This window comes from Gorilla gorilla, chromosome 6, assembly GCF_029281585.2.
Source record: "Gorilla gorilla gorilla isolate KB3781 chromosome 6, NHGRI_mGorGor1-v2.1_pri, whole genome shotgun sequence".
Taxonomy (NCBI): Eukaryota; Metazoa; Chordata; class Mammalia; order Primates; family Hominidae; genus Gorilla; species Gorilla gorilla.
In genome coordinates, this window is record NC_073230.2 from 121,136,597 (window position 1) to 121,156,012 (window position 19,416).

The 19,416-nt window shown below is 41.1% G+C and overlaps 2 protein-coding genes across 8 annotated transcripts in view; one reads left to right on the forward strand and one right to left on the reverse strand.

Annotated features, from left to right (window-relative positions):
• DOCK4 (dedicator of cytokinesis 4) overlaps positions 1–13,399 on the reverse strand; it is a 467,247-nt gene extending 453,848 nt beyond the window's left edge. For 3 of the 7 annotated variants that reach the window (XM_055347226.2, XM_055347228.2, XM_031012976.3), the window contains exon 1: positions 13,076–13,381. In XM_055347226.2, the coding sequence (XP_055203201.1) occupies positions 13,076–13,112 (37 nt within the window). In that variant the 5' untranslated portion in view covers positions 13,113–13,381. Of the gene's footprint in view, positions 1–12,325; positions 12,429–13,075 lie in introns of those variants that run through there. The other 4 variants (XM_055347229.2, XM_031012977.3, XM_055347227.2 and 1 more) reach the window with 3 other exon arrangements.
• Positions 13,358–19,416, forward strand: part of ZNF277 (zinc finger protein 277) — a 139,322-nt gene continuing 133,263 nt past the window's right edge. Inside the window, exon 1 of the mRNA XM_031012886.3 lies at positions 13,358–13,781. Coding sequence (XP_030868746.1) covers positions 13,691–13,781 — 91 coding nt within the window. The 5' untranslated portion in view covers positions 13,358–13,690. The remainder of the gene's footprint in view (positions 13,782–19,416) is intronic.

Below are 19,416 nucleotides of genomic sequence, written 5' to 3' on the forward strand. Positions count from 1 at the left end.
AATAAAACTTCCATCTACTTTTTTAAAATGCTAACCTACCTGATTAAACCTGTCACCCTAGGTTTTTATAAAAAACTGTAGCAAAAAGAAATGAAGCATCTGAAGACTCTACCTCTTTTGGTTGCTTTGAAGGCACCCAAAGTGATGTGACAACTCAAGACAATGTGAGCAACTTTGCAAAAATGCCATTATTCAAATAAACAGATACCTGGAGTTACTAGTCGATATCTACCATCAAAAAATCTAACTCAAATGGGTGCAGTCGTTTATACTTGTAATCCTAGCACTTTGAGAGGCTAAGGCAGGAGGATCACTTGAGCCCAGGAGTTCAAGACCAGCCTGAGCAAAATAGTGAGACCCTGTCTCTACAAAAAACGAAAATAAAAATAGCCAGGTGTGGTGGTGCATGCCTATAGTCCCAACTACTTAGAAGGCTGAGGCAGGAGGATCACTTCAGCCTGAGAGATCAAGGCTGCAGTGAGTCATGATCACACCACTGCATTCCAGCCTGAGCGACAGAGCCAGACCATGTCTTAAAAAAAAAAAAAAAAAGTCTAGCTCAATTAAGTCTGTGCCTCCAGAGGTGGGCCTGGGGAGTCAGATCTGAAATCACAGAGAGGGCCAACACTAACTACATTGATTACACTGAGGTCGAGGATCCTGCTTCTACTTTTTTTATATCCCTCTTCCTACAATCCCTAAAATGTCTTTAACCCTTCTGCTTGGGCTGCCATATAAAGTACCACAGGCTCGGTGTTCTAAAAGATGGAAGTCCCAAATCAAGGTCTGGCAGGACTAGTTCCTGGTGAGGACTCTCTTCCTGGCTTGCAGACTGCCATCTTCTTGCTGCACCCTCACATGGCCCTTTCTCATGCTACCTATGAAGAGAGCATGTGAGCTCTCCAGGATCTCTTCTTATAAAGACACAAATCCTGTCAGATCAGGGCCCCACCCTTATGACCTCATTTAATCTTAGTAACCTCCCTACTCCATATATATCCATATTGGGAGTTAGGGCTTCAACATATGAATTTTGAAGGAATACAAACATTCAGTTTATAGCACCCATAAATAAGCAATTATTCCTATTATTCTGTAATTGCTAAATAAAACCTCTTCAAATTGTTGACTCTCTATGTTGAAAGGTCTGTCCTGCACAAATTATCCCTGGGTCCATAGTCCAACAGGACAGAGTTTATAGAACAAAGGAAAAGTGAGCAGTGACACCAACATCAGTCTTCTAAGCAAACATTTCGTGGAGAGAGCAGAATTTTTACCTTAGGTGAATTCATCTGAAGCTGTTTCAACAAATTAAAAGAGCAATTAGAGCTCCCTTTCAAAGACTTAGACCCCACAGCTATATGAAAGCACATCTTCACTGTGGATACTGGAAAATGAACACAGCAGTGACATCACAGGCAGTCAAACTCATATAACAAGGAAAGCTACTTTAAAATTTTGAAACACAGTACTTTCTGCACATAAATGACAAACTAAATTCAGGCTGTCCAGACTCAACTTCTACCAGTCCAACCTCTAATCCTGAAAGGAAACCTCACAAAGGAAATAATGTTTGGCTTATAGAAGAACTTACATAATGATTTTCTGATTATAAAAGAAATTCATGCTAATTTAAGAAATTACTAGAAAGTATGAAATTAAAAATAAGCCATCTCCTCAATTATAACAATTGGTTGTAAGAACATTACAAGTAATGTGTATGCCAATTCTTCACCTCTGATAAGTATTTTCCCATTTTAAAACTCATTACAATAATTTCTACATAGTATATACATGATATGGCCTATCCTGGGGCAAAGAACATAAATATTTAGTCTTCTGAATCAGTTTCTATAACTATGGATGAGAGTATTAAAGGAGATTTTACATACAATTAATACAAATATAGTTCTCCTAAAAAAACAAACTGGAGGCTCGGCGCAGTGGCTCACGCCTGTAATTCCATCCCTTTGGGAGGCCAAGGTGGGCAAATCACCTGAGGGTCAGGAGTTTGAGACCAGCCTGGCCAACATGGTGAAACCCCATCTCTACTAAAAATACAAAACTTTGCTGGGCACAGTGGTGGGTGCCTATAATCCCAGCTACTCAGGAGGCTGAGACAGGAGAATCACCTGAACCTGGGAAGCAGAGGTTGCAGTGAGCCAAAATTGTGCCACTGCACTCCAGCCTGGGCAACAGAATAAGACTCCATCTCAAAAAATAAACAAACTAGCAAACAAACTGGAGAAGGGGCAAACCTTTACTATGTGTGCAATTTTTTAGGAATCCTCAGATCTTAATGTTTTTCATCCAGACTACTGGAGAAAACCTCAGAGGTTTCTTCTCTCTTCATTCTTTATAGAACTGCCTGTTGATGTTTTGGGTTTTCGTATTTCTTTGAGACCCTGGCTAACCCCTGAGCCTGTTATCAAAGCAGCTTTACAAGCTCCTCAACCAACTTTGGCTACCAGAGGAGAATGGAGAAAAGGTTCTCTCCTCTCCTCACAAAGTGAATAATGTTTCATCCAGGATCTCGGTTGGGGCTATTTTCGGTTGCCTTATGTACATGCATCCCCACGTTCCCAAACCTGCCTACTTCTGGTTGCCAACAACGGATGAGATTATTCCATTTTGCAGAAAAAAAAAAATAAGACATAGAACCAAATCTCCACGTTTCTGCTTAAAGACTTCAGGGAGAAATTTTTGGTTAATGTCCAATCGATAGTCTAATAAACAGCAAATTTCTTGGTTTAGGAAAATGTTTCACAACTTGAGAGATAAGTTGTTAGCAAATTCAACCAGGAAAACTTACAAATTTCATATCCAGAAGGGTTCCCACCAACCACCCTCCCACCAACCTTCTCTCTCTCTGGCACACTCAGAGGGGACACAAATGGGGGAGGAGAACAAATACACATGTGTTAGTAGTTTCCAAATCCTCCCATGTAAATGTCATGCTCTCCCGTCTTCCTCACTCTCCCATTTTCTTGAGAAACAGCCATGTTTTCGTTCATTGCTAAGTGACAGATGCCTGTCCAGATTTAGTTGCTTTCCCGCTTCCATAGAGATGCAAATGTGATCACTGATTAAGGCAACCTGGATCTCGAACCTCTCTACAACGCGAAGGACTGAGCTAAAAATAACGGTATGGGTTCAATTCCACTTTCAGATCTGCATTCAAGGCTAGTTGATGTGTACAGCTCCAAGCCAGGTTCCCAGTTGTAAGTTATTATATACCATGTACCACGGTTTTAGGGCAATTCAGATGAATTCATCTCTTATCCCCCTACCTCCTTCTCTGTCACCAATACCCTGCCAGAAAAACTGCACTATCCAGTAAGCTTTGTTATTGCAATACTTTCAAGGCAACTATGAAATCACTGTCCTTATGAAGACCACAGTACACTTCTCAATGGTGAAGTGGCATCTTCTATAGACCCCTTTCCACCCACCTACCCACCTTTCTGTCGCACTCGTTTCTGAGAGTGGTCATCTCTCAACAGAATTAAAAAGATGGGGTGAAAAGAGAAGGATTACAGATGCTTCCGGCAGTAAATGGCGTGCTCCAAGTTGGATGTATTGGCCTGGTCTCTAAGCTGGTGACAGAGAGTGGGGAAGGGGCAATGGGTCTTCCTGTCATCTTTCCAGTCATTGAGGCCTCTCTGTTTAATAAGGGAAAGCCAAAAGAAGCCACCAATAGGTTTTTTTTTGTCTTTTTAATCCAGCTTTACTGAGGTATTGTTAACTAATACAAATTGTATATATTTAAGTTGTACAAACTGATGTTGATATCACCTTAAATATACATACATACATACATTGTGAAATGATTACCACAATCAAACTAATTAACATATCTAGCACCTCACACAGTTCCCTTTTTTTCCTGTAGTGAGAATACTTAAATCTATTCTCTTAGCAAATTTCAAGTATACATTATTGTTAACTATAATCACCACGCCGTACCACTGAAAACCAAGAAAACATTGGTTTTCTTCAACCAGTTCCACCTGCCTTAGGGAAATTTCACGTGAATTTTGCCAACAGACTTTCTGTCAGACTTAGTTTTCAGTATTATTAATGTTTGCCTCTTTCTGTGAATTTATTGTTATTTCACTGATTAGTTAGGAGAGCGTACATGAGGGGAAGGGAACCTAGTGCCATCATAAGCTAGAATTCCTTCCTTTAAGTCACTTATTTTTCAGGAGTGCCATAGTATAACTTTAAGAATTCTTGTGGTTCCTAAGAGGTATTATATATTTACCAAAAAAAAAAAAAAAAAAATCTGTATGTACAAATTTATTGCTTTATATATTGAAGCATTTTTCCATTTTTAGATGTGTGCGTGTTCTTAAATGCTGTTTCAGGGATGTATAAATCTTGTTCATTGAAATATTATTCGTGCACTCTGTTTTTCAACATCCTTATTGGGAAATCTCACAAACGTGCACAATCTGGCATGAAATATTTGTTTGGGAGAAAACTGTCACAGACATAGAAATAACTAATGCCTTAGCCAGGCAACACCCTGGAGGGAAGCAAGAAAAGACCGTAAAATGTAGTTTACGACCAACTCTAAATGGACAGCTAATATTTCTTACTTGAGAATCCTTTGTACCCATATTAATAAAATGCCTCAAGATGACTGCTGTTTGAAATTTGGGGTCTGTCATGTTAAAACTTAGAATGAACAGGCAGACTATACATAATCAAAGTCAAAACAATTAGCGAAGTCTCACTTAGACTCATTACTTCAGCCTTCACTCCTAAGCCAAATAATCTTTAATCACACTCTTCAGCACAGAACTTCTCTTTTTTGGTGCAGACTCACTTTCTACTAGATCTCATCACCTGAATGTTTTGCAGGTATCTCAAAAATTGCAGGTATCTCAAACTCAAGGTGGCCAAATAAAAATCTTCATCTTACATAAGCCTGACCTGCCTAGAAAAAAAAAAAAAAAATTGGTTCTTTTGTTGAATGGCACCTGTATTCATCCAGGCACCCAAGCCAAAAACAGGAAGACATCTGCTATAAATCACATTTATATGCCCCCAAAATTCACATATTGAAACTGTAATCCTCAATGTGATGGTATTTGGAGATGGGGGACTTGGGGAGGTAATTAGGCCATGAGGGGGAGCCTTCATGATGCGATTCGTGACTAAGAAGAGATGAGCGAAAGCTTGCTTCCTTTCCTCCCCAAGACCCCTTCCCCCTAACCATGTGAAGATACAGCAAGAAGATGTCCACCTGCAAACCAGGAAGAAGGCCCTCACCAGGAACTGACTCAGCCAACACCTTGATCTTGGACTTCCTAGCCTGCAGAACTGTGAGAAATAAATTTCTTTTGTTTAAACTATCCAGTCTATATTTGTTATAGTATCCTGAGCTAAGACAACATCCTAAACTTCTTCCTTACTTTAACTCCTCATATCTGATGACCAAACCTGTTGCTTTCATTTCCTAAATATCTCTCAGATCTATCCACACTTCACCATGACAATGACTGCTAACCTGATTCATGGACTTATCTCTCACCTCAGTTACTGCAATGCCTCTCTTTACTCATTTTTATGCCACCTCTTCCTTCATAAATAACAATGTGTAATTTAAAATTCAATACTGCTCATATTTCCAAACAGATTTTTTAAAAAAGAATTTACTGATAATCTATATATTCTAACAAAAAAATTGTTCTCATCTGTGCATCGACTGCCTCTTCTCTATAGGCTACACATTTTATGTAGCTCTAATCATAGTCTATATTTACTCTTCTTTTGTCATTTAACACTAGATACCTGGAATATATTTTTGAAATAGTGTTGTTTATGAAAATATTTCATTTCATGATTGTCTGATGCTCCAACGTGCTCATAACCAAAACTGATTTAACGACTACATGGTCATGTAAGTTGTTTCACAGACAACACGGCAAGGGACAACTCTGTGCATAAAGTGTTTTGTTGCTATTGATTTATTTTGTCACATAAACTTTAAGGGGTGGGATTACTGATTCAAACTTCTGCTAACCACTGTCATACTAGGTAACATGGCGTAATGGCTAAGAGAACAGTTTCTATGCAAGACAATTTAGGTTCCAATCCTAGCTCCACCATTTACAGTATGACCTTAAATAAGTTACTTAATCCCTGAATGACTCAATTTCCTGTGAAATATGAGTGATAACTGAATCCTCCCTCATGAGGTATCATGAGGATTAAACGACAATATAAGACAAGCTCTTAGAACTGTGCTTGACATGTAGCAAGTGCTCCACAAATGCTATTTTATATTGCAGTTTCCAACAAAAGTTATATAAAACTTTCCAAAAGGATCATGATTACCATACATTCCACAGGGTACTGCATATCAGTTTTACTGCAGTTACGTTACCAAAGGCATTCCACTTTTTTGATGATTTTTATTTACTTAGTAGTTACCCAATGTCATCTTGGCACAATTTTTTTTAAATGCCAGAGAGTCCAAGAGTTGTTCCTGAAGTTAAGTTTAAGTTGCTTAAATGAAGCTAGGCTTGGGGAACTTTAATTCCTTATATTTTTGTCTTATATACTCTAGCCAAATAAGCATATAGTTCACTTTTTTAATAAAACAAGTTATACAAGTTGCCTTGTCTTTCTAATAATGATCAGCAACATAAAAAAAGGTACAAAAGAATAGTGAGTGGTAAACCTACAACTGGCAAAGTACCTCAGTAAACCCTTATCTTTATTCTTCTGTTATAGTGAACAGAGAGTTTTGTCAAAGGACATGATATAGAAGAGTCTAATATTGGTCATTATGTAATCCTTGTCAAAAAGGTCCTGGTAGGAAGACATACAAATACTAAAAGAGAAAACTTACGCAATGCATGTGATGGCTTTAAATATTTGTTCCATCTTTAATAAGAAATACTACAGAAGACAGACTTTGACTTACATTGAAGGAAAAAAGGATAATTAAATTCTTTGTTAAAATAAACCCACATATCTGACTATCAAAGACAATAACCACCACCACCACCATCAACTCCTTGCCAATGTCATGAAAGGAACTTCACAGAAACCCAGTAAGATGTGAGTTGCAGTCCTTCTGGTATCACAAATGTAGCATTTAAAGCAGTGTTTTTCAAACTGTGGGTCAGGACCCATTAATAAGTCAATTTAGTGACGAGTATTTTTTTTAATGAAAAAGAATAGAACATTACACAGAGTATAAGCAAGTGCTGTTTTAATTATATGTGTGTGGGGTGGTACTGGGGGATATTTATATATATACTAGGTCAGGAAATTAACTATATTTCTTATAGGTAATAGTCAAACAAGATTAAAAGCTACTAATCTAGAGTAAGTCACTTAAACTCTATGAAACTGTTTTCTCATCTCTTAAATAGAAATTACCATTCAACTTCAAAGGGTAGACTCAGATAAAATGATTTCACTTTTTAAGTAAAACATTGTATTACTGTGTTACAGTTACAGCCTTTTAGAAGGGTTTCATTAGAGTTTAATGTTCCTCTGATGTATATATTCACAGCATGAAGTCACTGTGATAGAAACATAGACATATTGTATCAAACATAACTCAGAAAATGTTGTCTCCTTTTGGAAAAGAATAGAGCTAGAGATAGGAAATCCTAAATTTCTTGAAATTTGTATAATCTCCCTTGTACTAGTTACCATAACAGCCTCTAAAAAAAAAAACAAAAACAAGATCATAGAGGAAGGGCAGCATCTCTATGTGGCTTCAGGGGCCTTGTGAAGAACTGTCACTTAGGGGAATGACCAAAAGAGGGGAACATTTTTATAGACCATTCCCATAGGAGGCCAGATCAAGAACATGAGCTGCCATCCCACTGTCTGTATGGCCCTTCGGTGGTATTTTACTGGGAGGTATAAATCATTTCTCTTCTATTCCCACTTAAAGTTTAGAATCCCGTGTCAGGCTCTAAATGTCACAAACAATTCCAAGCAGCACATTATTATTTAGCTTTACATGCTATGTAGATACATCATGGGACCACTAATAGAAAACACTTTAAGAAACTGTTAGCTAAGAAACTACAAAAAACTAAGAGTAAAGGAAACACATCCTTATTACGCTCTATCACACACATAAGCTATCATTAAAGCACCTTTCTAAGGTGAATGACACCTAACTATCCTGTATGAATACGAGAAGGTGCATCTTCTTCCACCAACATATAAGGGGCTTTAAAAAGGAACATGATTCCTACCCAGATGAGTTCAAAAACCCCTTCAAGAAAAATAGAAGACAGGAATTTATGTGATGACTGAGTGATACTCGCACCATACAATTTATTTTTTAAATGACACTGTGACTTCAGATCAGCTTGTTCTGAGTTTTGTTTCTTATAAGGTTCATGGATTTTCTGCACCGATCAATCCAGCCCATATTCTCCTGTCAAGCTTAACTAAGCTCACACACGTAAAACATCTGGCTAGGTTTGAGGGGTGCAGCCTTCGGCTCAGGAAGATGCCATGACTCATCTGTGAATCTGTGCATAAAAGCCTGTTGGACAAATGAACGCAAAAACATATCTGCAAAGGTCTTAGCTTTCTCCATGAATAATTCCCACCACTTCAAGGCGGGGTGGGGCGGGGGGAGGAATGGGGGGTGTGCTAACAGATGAGGACATGCAGGAGGTAGAGGTAATCTGAGGAAATTGGTGAGTATGCGATCAAGAATGCTTTAGTCACCATTCTGTGCGATAGATCACTAAAGCATGTTCCCCCTGTCTCACCAAAACTTTGTACACTTTGATCATCATCTCCACTTTCCCCAACCACCCTCTTCCCCCAGACTCTGGCAGCCATCACTTTAATCTCTATATTTATGAAGTAAACTTCTTTAGATTGCACATGTAAGCAAGATCATGCAGTACTTATCTTTCTGTGCCAGACTTACACTTACTTCATTTACTATAATATCCTCCACATTACTGAAAATGACAGGATTTTCCCCTTTTTCAAGACTATATAATATTCCATTGTGTATAGATACGACATTCTCTTTACCCATTCATCTGATGATGGACACTTAGGTTGCTTTCATATCTCAGACATTTTGAGAACTGCTTCAATGAACATGGGATAGCAGATATTTCTTCAGCATACTGATTTCAATTCCTGTGAATATATACCAAGCAGTGGAATTGCCGGATCATATGGTAATTCTATTTTTAGTTCATTGAAGGTCCTCCATGCTGTTTTATGAAACAGCTGTATTAATTTACATTCCCACTAACAACTGCACAGGGTTCCCTTTTCTCTGCACTCTCACCAATACTTGTTACCTTTCATTGTTTTTACACAGCCATTCTAACAGATGGGAGGTGATATCCACAGAATGGAGATACAATAAATAACAATGCATTGTATACTTCAAAAGTGCTAGAATGGATTTTAAATGTTTTTTACACCACAAAAATGGTAATTATATGAGGTGTAATTTGTTAATAGCCTGATTTAATCACTCCAACTGTAAACGTACATCAAAATATCACACTGTACACCATAAATATATACAGCTGGGTGAGAAGGTGCATGTCAGTAATCCCAGTTACTCAGGAGGCTGAGATGGGAGTATTGCTTGAGGCAATCAACCAGGAGCTTGAGGCTATAGGCTATAGTGCACTATGATGGCGCCTATGAATAGCCACTGCACTCCAGCCTGGGCAACAGAGCAAAACCCTGTCTCTAAATTAAAAAAAAAAAAATGAAAATTTAAAAAATATATAATTATTATTTGTCAAGGAAAATACATTTTAAAAACAAACAAACAAAATGCTTCAGTCACTGCCCATGGAGCTCCTACTAGACAGAGAGAATCAAACAAATTGAGAAAGGGAGGAACCAGCACCTCAGTTCTGGCAGCTTGCCAGGTAGCGTTTGCTTACCTCTGATCTTACTTAAAAACCAAGTGAGACATGTCACAACAAAAGTGTCCCTGTCATAGCAGTCTCAACACAATGAAGATGTTTTTCTAACCAAAGAACACAGTTAGTTGGAAGAGCTCTACAAAATTAGTACCAGGGAAGGCTTTAGTTAACACTTGCCCAGACGCTGGGACCCAGAAAGGCTAAGTGATTTACCTAAGGTTACACAGCTGGCAGCAGTGTCTAGCCCAGAATCAAGAGCTAACTAGAATCTCCTAAGGTGAAATTGCCTATCACTGTGCCTCTTAACATGATTTCTAAAAGACAAGGTTCCCTGTTCCTCAGAACTATAACTTCATCACTATACCTTTTCCTAAAATCAGAACACTTATGACTGACTTTTCGTTGTTTTAATGAATTTAATCATTCATTAAATGGGACAGTGCCTATACATCAGATACGAAAAAGAATTTCCATCTCCGATACATTTAATTACAGATATAAAATTTAACTAATTTTACCCATGTTTACAGTATGCTGCTTAAAATTTAATCATAAGTATATAAAAGCATAATTATCTCATACATAAATGAGGGTATATAAAAAGTACCTTTGCAGAAATATATAATTTATACTAAAACGTCACATATTCTGTTACGAAGACTGATTTATTTCAAAGAATGAAGAAACTAAATTACCACTACACCTGGTAAAAAAGATCTGTGCCCATAAGATCTTTTCTTTAACATCTGTAAGAACTACATGAGAAAAACACAAACATTAACCAAGGTTAAAAGAAAAAACAAACAACTTGCAATATAAGCAGCTACAAACAGTGCCCTCCATGGTGAAAAATAAAGTCCACACATAAGTATCCTAGCAAAAATTTCACTACACACACACACACACACACACACACACACACACACACACGCCTAACAGATGGATTCTAAAAAACAGCTAAGCATTCCACAATCCAAATGCTCAAAAATTAATAATAAAGGTTAATTAACATTCTGGCACATGTGATATTGAGAACAACAGCAGTAAATTGGGGCAAAAGACCCTCTCTCTGCTCTCGTCCTTCATCTCATTCAACCTCTTTTTCTCAATTGTGAGCACACCCTTCTGCCTCCCCTACTCTGCAATCAAATCACAACCACCCAAAACCGAGGTGTCTGCTGCAGCCCAAAACATTTGACTGATTAATATCCGGTTTGCCATTCCAGGAAATCCCAGAGTGGTTTTTAAGCCTCTGCCCACCGCTTGTAAAGAAAGGCAAGAGAGGAACTAATCGATACCAGCACCCCAGCTGTGACCTGGCACATGAAGAAATCAAGAAAATAAATCCCATCCATAATCTGTATAATTTAACACTTGGAAGAAAGCAACATCTGGGATCGACTCCAAGCAGGACAGTTTTGCCTGGATGGATCTGAGCTTCCTGCACTGAGTGTTAAAGCCGCTTAGGAGGCGATGCCCTCGGGTCCCTCACCAGTCCAGCAAAGGGACTATATTTTCCCTAGCAAGGGTTAATCTACCTCCCAAAAAAGAGGAGAGTGAGGAGAACGAAAATAACAACTACTAACGTCTACTCCTTGCCAGTAAAGAGGCTGGCAAAGACTCCTCTGACACTTTGAAGGAGGGAAAGCTGGAAACCTTTCCCAAAGGTGGGTTCAGGTCAAACTATTGTCTTGCTAATCAAGTCACAATCCAGAATGGAAGCTAACGTGAAATGTGGGAATGACTTTGTTGAATCCTACAGTCCTTTCAATGGACCCCAAAGTCCTATCCCCAGGCAAAGTTGGGAAAAAAAAAACAAAAATCCCCTCGGACTACGACTCCCTGGGAAGGCTTTCCAGATGTTTTAAATTGCAGGAAAATGAATTTAGAACATAAGCAGATATCTACACATCACCTAAATCACTAGACCTGTCCTCAATTTTAAAAAACACACACACACACAAAGTACACCAGTCGGCAGAACAGGGCATTATAGGAAATAAAGAGTGTTAGTAAAATCCATAATGCTTTCTGTTAGACCTTCTGGGAGGTTATAATTGCATTTGGCCGGCTGCAGGCTTTTCGAAGAGCCTGGCTTCTTAATAGTCTCAACCCTAAAAGGAGTAACTGTCAAGGGGCGACCCAGCTGAAATCAAACAACAAAAACGGGAACTGTAACCCGCCTGAAATGGGAGGAGGAAAAGGAAGGGAGACTCCTGTATTCATCAGTCAACATTAATGTCCTTTGTTGTTCACCTTTACACAGAACAGCGAGAGCTATCCTGTTCCTTTCTCTCCGAACGCCAGTGTCAGGGTACGCTTTCCTAAAAGCTATCTCCCTGCCCCCAAGAACCAGGCTTTCCGATCCCCCTCCCCATTTATCACTCAGCAGCCCTGTACCGCCACACCGCCCCCACTGCGCTCACCCGGGGTCGAGAGGGTGGCCAAAAGTAAAAACACTGCTGAAATACCCGCTCTTCTCCAAAGACCAAAGAACCGAGCGGCGCAGATGTTGAAATTTACCAATGTCCCCCGCCCCGCAACATACACACCCCATAAATCCGGGATCGCAGAGAGGGAGGAGGGTCAGAGAGGGCTCAGCCTGTCAGAGCGGCTCTCTCCAGGACCCTGCCACATTCCACACTCCGGGAATGTCGATCCGAGCCAGAGGGAAGGGTTTGCGCCTCCCTACTGTTTTGGGGGTGTTCTCTCTGCCCGAGTGTTGTTGTCTCCCTCTCCACCCAGAGGAACCGTTGCAGCCCCCTGTCGCTTTGGGGAAGAAGGGTAAGGAAGGAGAGAAACCCCATTCGCCTCCTCTTCCAACTTGACACACACACACAAACGCACGCACGCACACACACACACACACACACGCCCAGTCGCCACTCCAAACTCCGCAGGCAGAGCCCGAAGCTAGCGGGCCGGCCGCGCGCTCCCCCAAGCTGTCCCGGCGCTTCGGGAACCAGTGCGGGGCGCGCCGAGCAGGCGGTGCGGGGCGAGAGCCTGGTGCGCAGCCCTCTGCCTGGAGCTGGCTCGGCAAAGCCCCGTACCCGCTGCGCGATGCCAGGATTAGGCATTTTCAACCGGGCGGAGCGAGAGGGGCGCGGGGGCAAGGACGAGAAATGCGCACTCGCTCGGGCCAGAGCAGAATAAAAGTTCGCCCCGCGGAGACTCACCCACGCCGTATTTCTCGTGCTCCGTAGGTATCCACATGGCTAAAGGGGCTCCGGGGTCTTCAGGCTTTGTAATCCCCGCGCCCCTTCTCCGGCTCACAACAATGCACAGTCCCCGAGCAGCGCTGCAGTGCCGGAGCCCGGCGGCTTCGCGCGGGCTGCGGGCGCTGGGCAGGATCTGCGCTGGAGGCTCCCGAACCCAGCGTTGACACTGCGCCGCCCGCAGCTCTCCCGGCGGCGGCTGCTCACAGTCCTCCGACGCGCTCCCGGGGACCCGGCGGCGCAGTCATTGTTCTGATTCACTGAACTAAGCGAACACGCCGGGGCACTCTCCGGCGCACCCCCGCCCGCCAGCGCCTAGTCCAGCCCTCCCGTCCCAGGGCCCCGCAGCACGCTGGGAATTGTAGTTCTTGGCCTCCCCATCCCAGAAGTGGGCGCGGCAATTGTGGTTTGGGGCGGGGATTCAGTTTTACTGATTACGTCCTATTGGTCCAGAGCGCGGCGTAGGTGTGGAGAAAACATTACGTCGATGGGGAGTTCGCCTCCAGTAGCGTTTCTATTGGTGCCAGCCCGCCTCCGACCCGCCCTGCGGCCCTCCCTTTTCTTTTCTGCCGGGTAATGGCTGCTTCCAAGACCCAGGGGGCTGTCGCCCGAATGCAGGAAGACCGTGATGGGAGCTGCAGCACAGTCGGGGGTGTAGGTTATGGGGGTGAGTACGGTGCCCCGGAGGCGCGGCTGATGTGTCTTCCTTTCTCTATGACCGGGTGTGCAACGGACCTCTGGTCTGACCCTAGGAGCTCTTCAGCTCTGAGGCCACCTGGGTTCGACTGGGCCCCACGGGTGGTGGCCCAGCGGGATGGGTTGGAGCCGGTGGCGGCTACTTGGTTGGGGCTGCCCGGGGATGGCGGAGAAAATGCCATGTGATGGCGGAGAAAATGCCATGGAATGGCCTTCCCCTCTGCCGGGGAAGCTCCCTGAGCGTTTGTCTTCTGGTTTGGAGCTCCCAGCTTTGAGCTAGCTGCTGAGTGGGTTTGGTTCAGATCTAGTTCGCGCGCGTGTGTTTATAACTTTAGGATTAGCAGTTCTTTTTCCTCACCAGTACACTGCCTCGGTTTGCTTGGTTTGACCTCGCAGATGTGTTTTATTTAGCTTCCGGAGTATTTCCAGTCGCAGACTGGTGGTCACTGCTCTCCACTCTACAGATTTGCCCAGTTTGTGGCTGAGGTGACCTCTGAAGGGAAAGTGTGTGTATCTCACAACCTCCCTGTAGATGGTTAACTGCTCTGGGTGTTCTCCAGATTTGTATGTGGAGCCTGGGAGATCTTCCCAGTCTCTGGGTCCTTAGAGAAAGAAAAGGAAAGTGATAGATAATTTGCACTCGGGGCTTCAAAGAACATTTGAAAAGGGTTTTGAAAATCATCACAACTTTGGCTGTACCTGACTTTCAGGTTGTTCTCTGATCCACTGTAGGAATAAAAAACCAAACTTTGAAAGCTGCAGGTGGATTGTGTTTAGGACTCTTTTACCTTTAGTCTATCCCTCCCCCATTCCCCCCACCCCATTTTTGTCTTGATGTGTAATTTAGCACAAGTTGTCTTTTTCTGATGAATATGGTTTGGGGCTTAAATATAGTTCTCAGACTGTTGAGACTTTGTTTTTCGGTTTATTTGTTTTTGCTTTCACAGTTAAATTGATATCATCTTAAATATTTACCTCAGCGGCACAGAGTTGAAGTGCAGTTTTTTCCCACTTCCCAACAGTGGAATTCCCTACTCTGAAATTATTTTAGTACCTCTACCAAACAAATCTTTGGTAGTCTCCTGAGTTAAATATCGAATTTAACACCGTAATGGTTTATTTTTGGGTTGGTTATATATTGGGCTATCTGATGGTAACAGACTATTACGGTTTCCTAGATTTTCAAAGTTCCAGAGGGCTACCAGTTTAAGATCTAAACTGGTGAATTTATCTCACAGTCTAACTTATTTTAAAAAATGGCCGGGCACGGTGGCTCACCCCTGTAATACCAGCACTTTGGGAGGCCGAGGCGAGTGGATCACAAGGTCAGGAGTTCGAGACCAGCCTGGCCAATATGGTGAAACCCCGTCTCTACTAAAAATACAAAAATTAGCCGGGCGTGGTGGCGGATGCCTGTAGTCCCAGCTACTCGGGAGGCTGAGGCAGGAGAATCCCTTGAACCCGGGAGGCAGAGGTTGTGGTGAGCCGTGATCCACCACTGCACTCCAGCCTGGGAGGCAGAGCAAGACTCTGTATCAAAAACAAAACAAAAAAAAAAGGATATGCCTTTCAAAGATGTAAAATATTTAAAAATATTTATTTTTAAATTTTACAAGTTTAAAAGTTTTTAAAAGCTCTTCAAACCATTCAGAAGTGTATGAAGTAAAAAAAATGAAAATTCCTTCACCTCACAGTACCACTCCCCGAGTATTAAGTGATAAGAGTTTGGTACATATTCTTTACAACATATTCTTCTTCTTTTTTTTTTTTAATCCTACAATCCATATTCTGTTAAACCACCATATTCTTATATGACACACATCTGTATGATTTGATTTTTTTTTTTTTTTGAGACGGAGTCTTGCTCTGTCAACCAGGCTGGAGTGCAGTGGCGCGATCTCGGCTCACTGCAAGCTCCGCCTCCCAGGTTCACGCCATTCTCCTGCCTCAGCCTCCCGAGTAACTGGGACTACAGGCGCCCGCCAACACGCCTGGCTAGTTTTTTGTATTTTTAGCAGAGACGGGGTTTCACCGTGTTAGCCAGGAGGTCTCGATCTGCTGACCTCGTGATCCGCCCGTCTCGGCCTCCCAAAGTGCTGGGATTACAGGCGTAAGCCACCGCGCCCGGCCTATGATTTGATTTTTATAATAAAAAAGGATAAATCTATATAAACTGAAAGATCTGCAACCTTCTTTTTTCTTTCAGCAGTCTATCATAGAAACCCTTCCACGTCAGTACATTTGTTTCCTTTTTTTTTAAGGACTGTGCCCATCATATTCCAAAATATGAATGTGCCATTCTTTATCCATTCCCTTATAAATGAACATATAGTGTGACTTTAGTTTTTCAGTAATGTTGCAATGAACAACTTTATGTACATATATTCTTGCCCACTGGTTGTATATTTTGGGAGAAAATTGCTGGATCAAAGGTTATGCAAGTTTAAAATTTTGACAGATGCCAGACTTTCCTCTTAAAATATATTCAGCATACATTGCCACCTGTAGTATATGAGTGTGCTTTCCCCCATATTGTCACAAACTTTGAGGAAATAATCCAGGACCAATGTTTCCAATGACTAGTAGATTGAATTAAGTAACTGATAGAAAGCTTAGTTTTTGATTCCAGTTTGTTTTCAATAAAAGTGTTGAGTAGTAGTGAATTTGCGGTATCTATAACATAAAAAAATTTCTCACCCTCGGTGAGAACTACCCAGTATTCTCATTGACTTGTAGCAGTCAATAGGAGAAATTAATGGTTGATTTTTTATGTCGTTTTTATAAGATAAAGTCTTTGTCATTAAAAATTCTGCTTAATAACCTATGTATCATTCTGTTACTTTTTCCAAAATCTTTTCAAAGCCAACAAAGTGTGATATAAATTTTAGGTGTAAATATTTGTATTAAAAGTATATTTTTTGTTAGGCAGTCATTTAGGTTATCAAGTATGTCTTTCCCTGTAAAAATCATACACCTTTTTGGATGAGTTCATGTCCTTTGTAGGGACATGGATGAAGCTGAAAACCATCATTGTGAGCAAACTATTGCAAGGACAGAAAACCAAACACCACATGTTCTCACTTATAGGTGGAAATTGAACAATGAGAACACTTGGACACAGGGCAGGGAACATCACACACCCGGGCCTGTCGTGGGGTTGGGGGATGGGGAAGGGATAGCATTAGGAGAAATACCTAATGTAAATGACGAGTTAATGGGTGCAGCAAACCAACATGGCACATGTATACATATGCAACAAACCTGCACGTTGTGCACATGTACCCTGGAACTTAAAGTATAAAAAAATAAAATTTTTTTAAAAACGTACACCTTTTGACTTCTTGAAAACTGCTTCTTTTAAGAGATTTTCTTCTTGCTCTGATTAAAATGTTAGTCTGTGTGTTTAATACCCTGGGACAGTGAGGCCTAGGAAGACTTTTTATAGAAATCCTTGCAATTCCTCAAAATCTCTGCTAGAGTGAGTCAGTGGGTGGGGTGCAGGCAGGTGCAACACTCACTGAGACCACTGTGTTGCCAGACTTCTGTGGCTCCATCCTTCTCCAAGAAGGTCTCCAAATTGAGGTCAGGGATTTTTTGTGCTTTTTTTGTTTTTGTTTTTTGTTTTTTTTTGTTTTTTTTTTTTTTGAGACAGAGTCCTGCTCTGTAACCCAAGCTGGAGTGGAGTGGCACGATCTCGGCTCACTGCAACCTCCGCCTCCCGGGTTCAAGTGATTCTCCTGCCACAGCCTCCCAAGTAGCTGGGATTACAGGCGTGTGCCACCATGCCCAGCTAATTTTTATATTTTTAGTAGAGACAGGGTTTCGCCATGTAGGCCAGGCTGGTCTCAAACTCCTGACCACAGGTGATCCACCCTCCTCGGCCTCCCAAAGTGCTGGGATTACAGGCGTGAGCTACTGCACCTGGCACACTAGGTCACAGGTTAAAGGACACTGCTTTACATACATCTGAACAGTAACCAGGGTTTCAATTTGTCTCCTAAAATTAAGAACAGATAATAAATAGATTCAGCATCCCTCACGCGGTGTCATTGGCATTTGTTCTTTTGCTGTTTTTAGTTAAAAATCAGCAAGGTAGCACAATTCAGTAATAATACATTTAGGAGGCTTTTGTGACTGAGGCTATTTCTTCTGAGTATTAATCTGTATCTCCATATTGTAATATTCTGTCAAAGTCAACTTTTTTCCCTCCGAATGGGTGTTTAGTAGTTGATGATTTTGCTAATGCTTGGATTCTGGACCTTATTATCTGATGATTTTGGTAATGTTTATCTTCCAGAGAACTTACTATCTCATGTGTGATGTCTCTGGAAGAAAGGGGGAAGGGTAGCAGGTGATGTAAACTCCTCATTCTTGTACTTCCTATTTCAATAAATGGCATCAAGTCTAAGCTAGAAACCTAGGAAGCATCCTTGATTCCTAACTCGCCCTCAGGTACTGAATTTGATCAGTTAGCAAGCCTTATTTTTCTGTGCCTGTAGTATATTTTGAACCTGTTCCCTCTATTCATAGCTACAGCCACTATGCTAATTCCATTACTAACCCTCACCATTACTGCTGAATTACCTACCTGCATCTCCCATGCCCCAGAAAGTGCTCTTGAGAACCAGTCGTATGCGTGTTTGTCAGCCTGATTCTGTTCTTGGCACATTGTTAATGTTTAATAAGTGTGTGACCAGAATGGAATTCTAGCCTGAACGATTGCAAAACCTTCCTGTTGATCTCGCTGACTCTTGACTTTACCTCCTTTAATCCACATTGTAAAACAAATATATTCATGGATCTCCACTTGAAATCTTCAGTGTAATTCTGCTACATGTATAATTAGGTCCAAACTCTCTGTGTGGCATTTAAGATTCTAATCTACTTGTCTAGCCTCATCTTCAGTCACCCTGCTTCCTTTCCCATATCTCCATTATCCACTTACCATGTCACACTGTAGTTATTTTTTGGCAACTTTGTCTACCCCAGTGGACAGTGAACTTCTTGAGGTCAAGAGTTGCCTTATTTCACTTTTGTACATCCAGTGTTTATCAAAGCTGCATACAGTAAACATTGTATAACAGTCTAATGTTAGAATATGCTTGAAATTTATTCAAGGCATTTAGAGTGGCTATTTTGAGCAGAGGAACTGAAATAGAATAAAAAACTAAATAGATGTTTTATGCTTGTGAAAGGTATGCATACCAACTAAAATGCAAAATATAAGGAGGATGATATTCTGTCAAGGTGATCATAGTTAGCATTTAAGGATAGTTTTTCAGTTTTTTAAAATAAAGTTTTAATGTTGTTTAAATAATAATTACATATTTTAAAAGAATACTTTAGATCTGGCCTTTATAACTTTAAGCCTGTAACTGAATGACCTACCACATGGACCTTTAATTCTGTCTTTCATCAACTATATGGCTGTTACCAATTTTCTACAGGCTGTCATTCTATTTCTATAAACCATTAAGTCCAGTCTCATATATTTGACATGGCAATGGAAAGAGGACTAGACCTTATTTTGACAAAACGGTATTTAAATTCCAATTCTGACATTTAAAAGCTGTGTAACATAGGTTTATTATATGTGCTGCCACATT